The sequence below is a fragment of the Rutidosis leptorrhynchoides genome, chromosome 10 (assembly GCF_046630445.1).
Source record: "Rutidosis leptorrhynchoides isolate AG116_Rl617_1_P2 chromosome 10, CSIRO_AGI_Rlap_v1, whole genome shotgun sequence".
Taxonomy (NCBI): Eukaryota; Viridiplantae; Streptophyta; class Magnoliopsida; order Asterales; family Asteraceae; genus Rutidosis; species Rutidosis leptorrhynchoides.
This window is the reverse complement of record NC_092342.1, coordinates 46,511,879-46,523,731: the sequence shown is the minus strand read 5'-3', so window position 1 is coordinate 46,523,731 and position 11,853 is coordinate 46,511,879. Positions and strand designations below refer to the sequence as shown.

At 35.0% G+C, this 11,853-nt stretch overlaps 1 protein-coding gene across 1 annotated transcript; it reads right to left on the bottom strand.

The window, feature by feature from the left end:
* Positions 1-960: 960 nt before the first annotated feature.
* LOC139873503 (DNA-directed RNA polymerase I subunit 1) lies at positions 961-11,603 on the bottom strand. Its single transcript, XM_071861429.1, has 21 exons — positions 11,390-11,603; positions 10,860-11,047; positions 10,609-10,768; positions 10,194-10,508; positions 9,441-9,716; positions 9,180-9,359; positions 8,657-8,819; positions 8,314-8,504; positions 7,633-7,896; positions 6,974-7,062; positions 6,734-6,881; positions 6,428-6,631; positions 5,798-6,145; positions 5,552-5,690; positions 5,233-5,438; positions 4,945-5,147; positions 4,262-4,460; positions 3,650-3,888; positions 3,425-3,565; positions 2,416-3,148; positions 961-1,757 (listed from the first exon to the last, which is right to left on the bottom strand). Exons 1-21 carry the CDS (start codon positions 11,405-11,407, stop codon positions 1,140-1,142), a joined length of 5,022 nt encoding a protein of 1,673 aa, XP_071717530.1. The 5' UTR covers positions 11,408-11,603; the 3' UTR covers positions 961-1,139.
* Positions 11,604-11,853: the final 250 nt, after the last annotated feature.

Here is an 11,853-nt window from a genome sequence, read left to right as displayed (position 1 = left end):
CGCCTCACTGTTTCTCTCTCTAGACTCTCTCTCACTGTTTCTCTCTCTAGACTCTCTCTCACACATTTTCAAAATTTTTTTTTGACTTTTGATTCACTATATAACTAATGAACTTTTCAGGTCTGAACATCAACAGGGGCTCGGACACGGACAATTATACTTTAAAGCATAGTAAGGTTTAAATAGTGTTGGACGGACAGTTATAGTTGTTTTTTTTTTTTTTTTTTTTTTTTTTCTTCTTTCTAAGGGTGACTAATTTTTAACTTTTATATATCAATTGCTACAGAATCATTAAGCTTGAGAAGAAGCTGACAGCAAATGATGAATCTATGTCCCCTGACCCCCTTTATCTGTCTAAGGCAGTGTTGTAAAAGTCGGCCAAGTCGGCCGATGCGACGGCCGACGCGTCGTTTTTTAGGCATGACCGACGCGTCGTTGCTAAAAAGTCGGTCAAAGGTAAAAAGTCGGTCAAAGTCGGAAAAAGTCGGTCTAATTCGGAAAAAGTCGGTCAAAGTCGGTCAAAGTCAGTCAAAGTCGGTCAAATGTTTTATCTTTTTTTATATATTGTTAATAATTGTTAATTGTTCATGTTTATTGTAAATATAGTTTATATTTAAAGATTTGATCCATATAATATTATATATAAATATATATTTAATAAAATTATTTTAAAAAGTCAACGTTAGTCAACGCCCGTTGCGTCGCCGTTGCGTCACCATTGCGTCCGACGCGTCATTTTTTAGGCATGGCCGATGCGTCCCCGACTCGCGTCTTTTACAACCTTGGTCTAAGGTAACAGTCTGACCATATATAAATGAACTTCATAGGATGTCAATTAACTCGTGTTTAATCAACAGTCTGACCATATAATAACAGTAAATAATCTTAATCTATCAACTTAACACCGTGAGTAGACAAAACAATATCATGTAGCACATATTTCATCAAAATATTAGTTAGTGAGCAATTTTAATCAATCCATATAACCCTGTTATTAAAAAGCTAACATTTTTACTACAAAATTGAGCCCTGCATTACAGTTTCTTATCAAAAGTTTGTTTTATAAAAAACCCAGACCATAGATAGATAGATAGATATCAGTTACAAAAGCAAACCAACTTAAAATCAACCAGCAAAACTTATATATCCAATTTCTGCAACAAATCAAAGGAGCCTGTACCGACTTTAACAGGCAAGCCAAGACAAATCCTAGACGTTGACGTCTCCAAATCATCCTTGAAACCATGAGATGCAGCTTCAACTATAAACTTAGACGCAGTCTCAAACGACATTTTAAGAAACGGAGACACAGATTCAGATATGCTCCCAAATCTACTCATGGGTCGATACCCACCCGATTGGGTCATGTGGTCAGCGATCAAACTCAAATGCCTATAATCAATCTCAACACCGTAGCTCCCAAAAACATTTTTCATCTCCAAAATTATACTTGTTCTTGCAGCTTCAACTCCATATGTATTAAGCATTGTATGAATATTGTTGGAATAAACATGGTTAACATCGAGATCGTCTTCCATATCCCAAAATGCAGGTAGTTCGACTCCAGAAGCTTGTAACGCACACGGTAAATACTCATCATCGTCTTGTTTCTTCATTTTTTCTTTCATTTTTTTGATTTCGGATTGGTTCTGATTCCATAAAACTTGTTTAACGTTTACACTGTATTTGACTGGTTGGCATTGTTCGAGTTTTCCCGAGCCCTTAATGTATACTTTCTTCGCAGCCTTTTGTACGACCTGCAGAAATGATTTATATTATAGAAGATCAAACTAACAAGCAAGGTTCAAGAACTCGGAATTACTCAGCGAATACTCGGTTTTTTAGAGCTCCGAGCCGAGTAATCAAACTTGGTCAAGCTCGGTCAAAACTCGGGATTTACTAAGGAAATCAGTCAAAATTCAGTCAAAACTCGGTATTATTCAGAAAGCGGTCAAAATTTGCTCAAAATTGGTAAAAGTCAAACTTGGTCAACATATGAGTTTCCTTGAGTAACAAGAATTGAAACCTTGTTAACAAACATGAGTTATAAAATAATCAAGTGATGCAATCAAATAGTACAAACGAGTATAAAAAGCGCGAGCTTCGCTGCGGGGTGGTTTCGTCAGTTAATGTTCGGTTAATTGAACGTTTAAAACAAAAGGGTTATACATTTAAAAAAACTGTTAACAGTCGGTTAACTAAACGTGTCTAAAAAATGAAGGAATGAAAAATGAAGTGGAAAAAAGGAAGTAAATAAAAAAAATTAAAAAGTAATTAAAAAAATCAGGTTGGGTCGAGTCGGGTTGACCCAACAGGGTTGGATCCACCCGGTACTGTTGACAATCTCATCAGGATTAGTATTATTAATTAATAATTAATAATTAATAATTAATAATAATAATAATTATAGCTTACCTCTGCTAACAAAATATCAGGTTCATTTGTGAACATAAAATGCACTTCAAGAGTCAATCCTTTGACTTCCACAAACGTTGACCTATCAAACTTTCTCTCCACAAATCCCTCACTCGGTTTAGCTTTTTCTATATCCGTATCTTCTCCTTCGTTCTGTTGTTTCTCCGTTCCATCTATTTCGTCATCACTTTCATTTCCAGGACCCACTTTACCATCATCACCCACATTTTCACTATCAGAATTCGCATCATCTTCCTCATTTTCCTCATCGGACCCATCCTCGTATTCAACCGAATCCGTACTTTGACGTTTGCGTTTATTGACCTCTGACCCAAGATCATCACCTGTTTCATCCTTATCACTATCATCATCATCATCACCATCATCATCATCATTAACATCATGATCAGCGTTATCCATAGACGCGTCATCATCTTCCCCGGACTCGCTAACTTTCGTTTTTCTATCACTTTTGATTCCGTTAATTCGTGATAACAACGCAACGTGTCGTTCAATCGCGTCCTCCAACGCCCTAAGAAAAACATTTCTAAGCGTTTCTTGACAGTTGTGTAACGACACATGCCTAGGTTGTTTCAGTTTCACTTTAAGCTTATACAATCTGCACGGTTTGTTATTGTGAATCACGTGTGGCGATTTCGAAACTTCTATACTCTGCAAAAGTTCTGCAACCGTCAGTTTTTTCACTTTCTCCACTAGTCTCTCCGCATCGTTCCTGCAATTTTAAAAGTCAAAAAAAGGTCAAACATATTTTTTCATATGCATAAAAAGTATGGTGTTGTTTGTGTTCCAATTATCTTACTATGTCTTATGTTTGTGGGCAAACTCGGAGAGTTAGAAATTTGCTTCTAAGTGTTGCAGACGTAATTAAATTATTTTGCACGCATAAAAACAAACCTTTAGACCACATCTTCTTTACAGACATGGTCCGCAGATCATCAAACAAAAACATCTTAAAAGAAAAAAAGAAAAAAAACAGCACCTAACTTACATTGATCTGCCCACTAGCAAAGGACACGTTATAATCGGAGTCTTTATATTGGCTGCAGCCGTCATTAATATTTCCTGCAAACGTGGAATACCGAGTGTGACATTCATCTCACCACGACCCGCAAGATGAAAAGTATTAAGTCTGCAAATAAGTACAGAACACATTAATTTATTATTATTATATAAAAGTTGAATTTGGAAAAAAGAAGATAATGTAGAATCGTACGTCATTTGGGTGGATGGTTCACCGACAGATTGAGCAGCTAACACACCAACCGCCTCACCAGGCGGGGCAAGACTCGAGAGATATTTCTGTCTAATTAGCATCATTAGGTCTTTTTGGTTCTCTTTCGTAACCTTTTGTTTGAAACTTTGAATTTTAGCTTCAACGCCTTGCGGTAACTCTTGAATGTACGAATTGAATTCAAGTGGTTCACTTAACTTTTGGCATACGATTTGTTGGTTCTACGAGAGATTAATAGTATGTATTAGTTGTCTTCACAAGTAACAGCTCAAAGAGTATGAGCATAGAGGTGACAATTAACCATGAATTTCTCTAGGGTCTAAAGAGAGAGAGGAAGAAAAAAAAAAAACTAGCTTTAGAGGAAGCTGTTGAAAGGGTTTTAATGGGGTAAAACCTCACCCAAATAGTTTTAACTCATTAAACATCGTACTAAACAATTTATGTATAATAAAGTTTGAACAACTTGGCTAGAATACTGTTTCATGTCAAAATCATGTTGACCCGATTCCCAACCAGCCCAATCTACCCATTTTGCCACCTCTGAGTATATATATAATTTCTTATTTCATGAAATGCATGAAAACAATGTCTTACAGCTCTGAGCACTTCAACGTTGTTAAGAAAACTAGTTTGATGCACGTCGACACCATCTTCACCATAATAAAACTGAACAATGGAGCCATCAGCATCACGAACAGTGTGATCGTACGCGACTTGTAGGCTCTCGAGATTCTTTATAAGACACCTCTGTAAATATCCACTACGAGACGTTTTGACTGCTGTATCAACCAACCTTCAACGGAAACATATCATCCAAATATTATCAGAACCAGCTATAATGTGTGTGTGTGTGTGTGAACATATATATGTGTGTGTGTGTGTGTGTTTTAACTATGTTACGATTATAAAGGTAAATTATAGGTTTTTTCAAACTATTTTATGTTCAATCTACTTGCATGTAAAAATCCTTGTAATCTAAAAGTTCTAGCAGTTTTGTACCTTTTTTTGGTTCTCGTTTGAACTTCTGACTATATAGGTATATACAAATACAAATATTATATGTATATACATGTACGTATATTATATTTACATATAGATATACATATGTATATATAATATATAATATATGTATATCTATATATGTATAGGTATAAATATACATATATTATATATTATATATACATATGTATATGTATATATATACATATACATATGTATATATATATATATATATATATGGGTGATTTAATTTAAAGCGTTGAGGAATATTAGTTTACCCTTCACGACCAGCCATACAATGAAAATAATACTCTTGTGGGCGAAGACCCGTTAAAAAGCGATCGATAATATAACCGCCCGCACGGGATGTAAAATCCCAGGGTGGAAAGCTAGGTAAAGTCTTCCCGGAAACCATTCGAGGTACTCTTTTGCCTTCTAACTCTTGTTGACCGAGTAAAAAAGATATTTGTTGAAAGTTGACCTGTTTATTTTTTCATTCAAACATTAGAACATACAAAAGATAAGAATGTATATATGAATATAACAAGTAATTATGTCAAACTTACCGAACTGCCCTTAGCACCACTAATCGTCATAAGAGAAATGCAGTTTTTCGGGAAAGGTTTTAACAGTCCTTTTGGTAACCATTTTTTGCTAATCATCGAACCTTTATCTCTTAATTCAGTTTGCATAAGATTATCCAAACTTGCAGTGGCTGTTACTCCGTTTCCTCTTATTATTTTCTCAGTTTCCAATTGCAACTCTCGTGTGCCTACAAACATCAATATAAACACTTATTCAAATCGGACAATCAAAAAAAATATCAATATTAAAAAAAAATAACAAACATATTAACTTAATTGTAGAAAGTTCTAGAGATTTTACCTGTTTTTTGGTTCTCCAATTTAACAAACTTTCGATGAACTTTTTCACCTATGTCTTCACCTTCAAGTTCCATTTTCATTTCTCTGTCACAATCTGGTGACACAATGAGGTCGTCTAAACCACACGTAAATCCATGCAACTGAAACAATTACATAACATATCAAGAATATCAAAAACCAATATCTCATATCAACAATATGATGATGATGTCATAAATATTTATTTACAAATTACAATTTACAATACCTGTAAAAAAGAAGTGAATAATCTACTAAAAGCACCAAGCAATAAACCTGCAACGTCTGGCCCATATAACTCTTGCACTGTGTGAACCAAACCGTACTTGCCAAACTGGGCTTTATCTATCACACCACATACGAGCTCGTTTTTCCAAATCAACAACTTAGTTTCATCAACCTCGTTTAAATTTGCTTTTATAAATTCTTCAAGCTCTTTTTTTTGACGTTTACTTTTTTTATTTGTAACATTCTTGACCTCCTTTCCTTCAAAATACTGCTCGGGTATCTTCACCTTGTTATCAACGATACAAGGTGTATAACCTCTCGTCAAATGATTTAATATTGCTGTTATGACCTACAAGCAGGAGAAACAACTTTAAAATAATAATAATAATAATAATAATAATAAAAGAAAAAGAAGATATTTTTAGAATGCGTGGACAAAAATAAATATAACTCTACTAAATCATTTCTCCAAGCTTTAGATATTGCTTGTAATAATATTGTCTTTTGTAACTGTAACTAACATTTTCAAAATGGCTTGTTTTGAACTTGAAACTATTTTAGTTTGTTATCCAACGGCCCAACTAGCCCGCCCATATTGCCACCTCCAAAACAGAGAAGAAAATTTTATCACCTGTTTTCCAGTCCAAAGAGGCTTTGGCTTCAAAATTGCTGGAAGAACGGGCTCCACAAAGCACGCTTTAGAATCCAATATCGAAATATCACCACGCGAACTGCCACCATGATACACACCAGACGCATACAAAAGTTGATTGAAATCTTCACGCTTTAAAAACGTGTCCTTCATTGTAAGAAGTACAGAACTAACAATATGATCCTGCAAGTAAATAAAATAATAATAATGTCAATCATTTGAAATTAAACTTGTAGTTAAATTTTTCAAGTTTTAATCTGACAAAAAAGCTAAAGCTTGCTTTACCTGAATTAAGCCCCTCACAGTATCACCCCTTGTTGGAACAATATACTGATTGTTTGCATTGACAATGTTATAAGCTTCAGCACGTGAAATTTCATCTTGTGGTAAATGAACATTCATTTCGTCTCCGTCAAAATCAGCATTGTAAGAACTAGATTACAACAATTTATTATACATAATCAAGAAAAACGTGAACCCTAATAACAATAAATTATAAATATTGTAAACAAACAGAATACTAACCTGCAATTTGCATAATGCATTCGAAGGGTCTTCTCCCCTTTTAACACTCGAACTACATGTGCCATGATACTTGGCTTGTGAAGTGTGGGCTGCCATATATATATTATATTATAGTAATGTACCAAAAGAAAATGTTTATTTTAAGGGAAAAAATGACATAATTTACCACTAATTACATTCTTCTGCAACAGAAACATATATAACTAATGGTGAGCAGCAATCTAACTATTTCGATATGCCAAAATCAGTGTTGCATAACTCAGAATTACTTGGTGCGTACTCAGCGAGTACTCAGTTTTTGCAGTTCAAGGACTATTCGGCAAGTACTCCGTCAACTTGGTCAAACTCAGTCAAACTTGGTCAAACTCAACCAAATCTCAGGATTACTAGGAAAATCAGTCAAAGCACGGCCAAAACTCGGGATTACTCGAAAAATCAGTCAAAGTCAAACTGAGTCAACATCCTATTACTCCCCAAATACTCCACGAGTACTCCCCGAGTTGCCTAGTACTCCCTAGAAAGTCCCGACCGAGTACTGCCCGAGTTGCCGAGTACACCCTAAAAAGTCCCAAACGAGTACTCAGGCGATTTTCCCAACTTTGGTTGATATTTTCACCCAAATGATATATAATAACTGAAGTAAACAACAACATATATACCTGACGGTTTACAAGAACAATGTCACCATCTTGCAAATGGCGATAAACAACTTTACCATCGTAATCATAACCACTCATATTTTTGGATTGAATGGTCGTGCCTCTTGAAGATGGTAATTTTCGGGATATAGAAATACGCTTGTTTTTTTCTTGAGGTAGTCTGACAGTTGAATGCTTATCAGCATAAGTAATTGCTCCAGGGTGAATATCAGGGCCATTTATAATCGCGTTTCTCAGTTTTAAAACATTATTAGGAGTCACTCTCTGCAAAAACGCAATGTGACACGCATAAATCACACAAAGAAATCTATCGGACGTAGTTTCACGAATGCAGTTAGAGGGACCAGTGAAAATTTATATAAAAATGTGGCAATCTCAACCCCTTTTGAATTGGTCAATCAGGGTTGTATTTTATCTCAGACAAGTAATGTTTAAGAAAACGTAGCTTAATCAAGAATGTGATAACTTTTGGAATAAACTGTTTTACAACAACTCGTCACAAGATATTGGAAAAAGGTAGTTTAATCAAGAATGTAATAATCTTTGGAATTAAGTGTTTTACAACAACTCGTGACAACATATTAACCACTTTAATATGAACGTGTTTGACCCATTATCTACCCTGCCCATCTTCCCAACTATATTATATTATTATTTTAGTGCAGGAGGGGAAAAAACTACCTCTGGGTAGGTCAACCTAAGCGCGAAATAAGGAGGAACTCCAATTTCATTAACAGCTAAATACGGATCAGGTGAAATAACAGACCGACATGCATAATTAACTCTTTTTCCCATCATTTTCATGCGAAAGATTCCCTCTTTCTTCTCAAGCAACTGGCATATACCAGTATTTACATTTTTCAGATTTTGACCTTCCATGAAAAGATGATACAATCTAGTCAATATAACAGCATAAAGATATGAATGAAATATTATGACAGTTAGAAACGAGCAACAAAAATGCACGGACACCTAGACATAAACGCGAAAACACGCCATAGTTCTTAAGTTAGGATAAACTCACTTGTAGCAGTTTTGCTGTCAAACAAAACATTTACAGCCTGTTGCAAGTCCCTCCAACGATCAGCTTTTTTTGATCCTGAAAGGTTGTTGATAACAGCGTTTCCTAATGCTATATTTGATTGTACCACCTTGCCTAGTAACACCGTTTGTGCGTGCTCCATCACCTGTACATCACAACAATGTTATTAAGCACTGTTGTGCGCGTCGGTTCGGGGACTAGCCCGTCCCGACTCGCCAAAAACCCTTAAAAGTCGGTCAACGCAGAAAAAGTCGGGTCAGAGTAGGGATAAATTGGGCTGAGTCGGGTATGAGTCGGTCAAAGTCAAAGTTAGATCAAAAAATTTAGATTTTTCAGAATTAGATTTTGTGCCATATATCTATATATTCTGAAATATGTATGTTTTATGTTTGATACATTTATGTGTAATATATATGTTTAATTTATTTATTACTAAAAGTCAACGTTGGTCAGATAAGTGAAAAAACTATGAAGTAGCAATGTGTTATTGCAACTATATACTTACAGAATCACCTCCCTCAGTAGCAGGACGAAACCTTGTAGGGGGTACAAGCAACGCCTCTATAAAGAACATCGAGTAACTCGTCTTTTTAAAAGATCCAGCAAACTGCTCATGTTGCGTATCGCATATATACGAACAAAGACCACTCTCATTTTCCCATAAATCCTTTAATATATCTATCACCTGAAAATATACGCTTAAAAAAGTCAGTTTCTTTATGCTTATTGCTTCGTGAAGGCACAAAACAAGAGCATTGATTTATACCCTAGATGGTATAAGAGCGCCTGAATATCTGTCTTTCAACTCCTTGAAATCAGAGGGCACTTTTGACTTTTTCTTCTTTACGCTACTTTTTGATGATGTGGCGGGAGATGAATTGGTCCCTGCAGTGTCGAATTTGTCATCTTCGAAATGTTCGTTTACGTTTATTACTTCAGACGTCTTGTCATTATCGCCATGTATTACGTCTTCCTCGTCTCGTGTACTACCCAGCTGATAACCACTTATATAGTTTTTTTCCGCATCAGCATTAGTCATTTCCTAACACATTAATTTATAAAACAGTTAGTAGCTAAAATATTAAATATAAAGTGCTAATAAATTGTTCCTCGAGCATGCTAACATAACATTAATCTCATAACAAAATTATAATACTAAAACAATGATGTAATTCAAAGAAAATTTATCTCACATTTTCTCTATCTTTCCATGTTTCTCATATTCAGTTATTCGCATGATTTATCCGTTTTGAACTTATTATACATTCAAGCATACCCGAAATCAACATATAATACTCGACATATAGAATAAATGGTATGTGGAGTTCATCAAGTTCCAGTTTTAACTATATACAATATTCCATACATAATCATCTAATTGATGAATTCAAGAGATCGCATGGTCTTATAACAAGTCATAAATGCTTTAAAATAAGGTCTACATTTGCAAAGACGCACAAACATATTTATAACAATAAGGATAAAGGATGTGGACAAAACAGAGAAATTAAAAACTAACCATACGAAACGATCCAAACGTAGGTTTAGTGATCTTAGGGTTTTTAGATCCGCATTGTTTACAAGACTTGCTAGCCTTATTCAAAAACTCTTTCAAAACCGACCTCGCTTCGATATACTGAACAGACGTCCAAAATTCCTGCTTTGTTCCGGAACTTTCACTTTTTGAGTGAGAAAGCAACGTAGGACTCGAAACATGGCTACCATCACTTTCCTCCATATCGATATCTTTGCTATCTTTATTATTGACATAGTTTTTTGCCCCGATGACATCACCTTTTGCTATCAATGTCAGTTTAGCAGTACAAGTTTCGACCTAATGAAATAACACAATATATTTTCCATCACATAAGAACAATTACAAAAACAAATAATGAGTAAAAAAAAGCATGCTACTGATAAATAAACTGACTAACCTCTTCTGCGCCAGCTCTAAAATGGCGGCAAATAAAACACGTTCTTCGTAAAAGATTGAAAAGCATATCGAATAACAACGGATTGTATACCGGTAAAACAAGATCAATGTGACCAAAATGACCAGGGCAGTCAAATGGCTTCTGCCCACACGATTTACAGCTGCAATATAACAATTTCCAAATTACCCGAACAAATTCAAGAATTTTATCAAAATTTTTAACATATAAATGGTTATGGTTAGAAGACTTACGATTCCTTCTTATCCTTATCATCCTTCTTATCCATCGGACCCAACAACGGATCGTACAATCCTCCGGGCATCGGTCGTCCAACACTGTCGAGTAAAATAGGGTTTGTAATCTTTAATACACTTTGTTTCCTAACCTCTTCTTTAGTCATAAAACTGAAGCTTACACCCTCCACAATTTCCGACGCACCCTGCATTTAGTAACAATCTTGTTTTTAGAAAAAACATAAAATAAAAAAATTAAACAAAACTTCAAAAGTGCACAGGACCTTGACATTGCATATTGACATTACTTATAAATATTGTATGTCAAAACCTAATACTTCAATTGTAAAATTAATATAACAATTGGTTTCCCAAATTTAGTACCAAAATCATCAACTAAACATATAACATCGCCTAGTAAAGCAAGCATACATATGAACAATAACTGACTTCAAATATCTATATATTTTTATCAAAAACTACATACAGCAACAATTGTAAATCAGGATGAAATTTGAAAGAGTAGCTATATAGGGAGTACTATATACCTCAGTGGTCTGAGCCATATTAGCTAACTAGCTGATTAAATACAGCTAATTTGTTTGTTTGAAACCCTAGGTGTACTGATCGGACGTGAAACCGGCGGTTGTGATGCGGCGGTTTATGGTGCCTAGTGTGGGTTTTAACAGAGCTGCGGCGGAGGTGAAAGGAAATTGGAGGTTTATAGAGAATAGTGTGGACTGTGGGTTTTAACAGGGCTGCGGCGATTTTGGGGTTTAAGAAAAAATGATACGGAGTCCTCCGTATATATTTATATTTTATATTTTTGATTTTTGATTTTTGATAATAAGTGTAATAATAAATAAATAAATTAGTTAAATATAAATGGATTTTGTTGAATGTAAGCCCTTAGGCAACATTATTTATCACCATATTAGTATTAACAAGTTGTGGAGCCCTCGCTTCGTGCCGGGGGCTCCGTTTTGAATGCGAGTTAAAAAAAAAGTCCTGA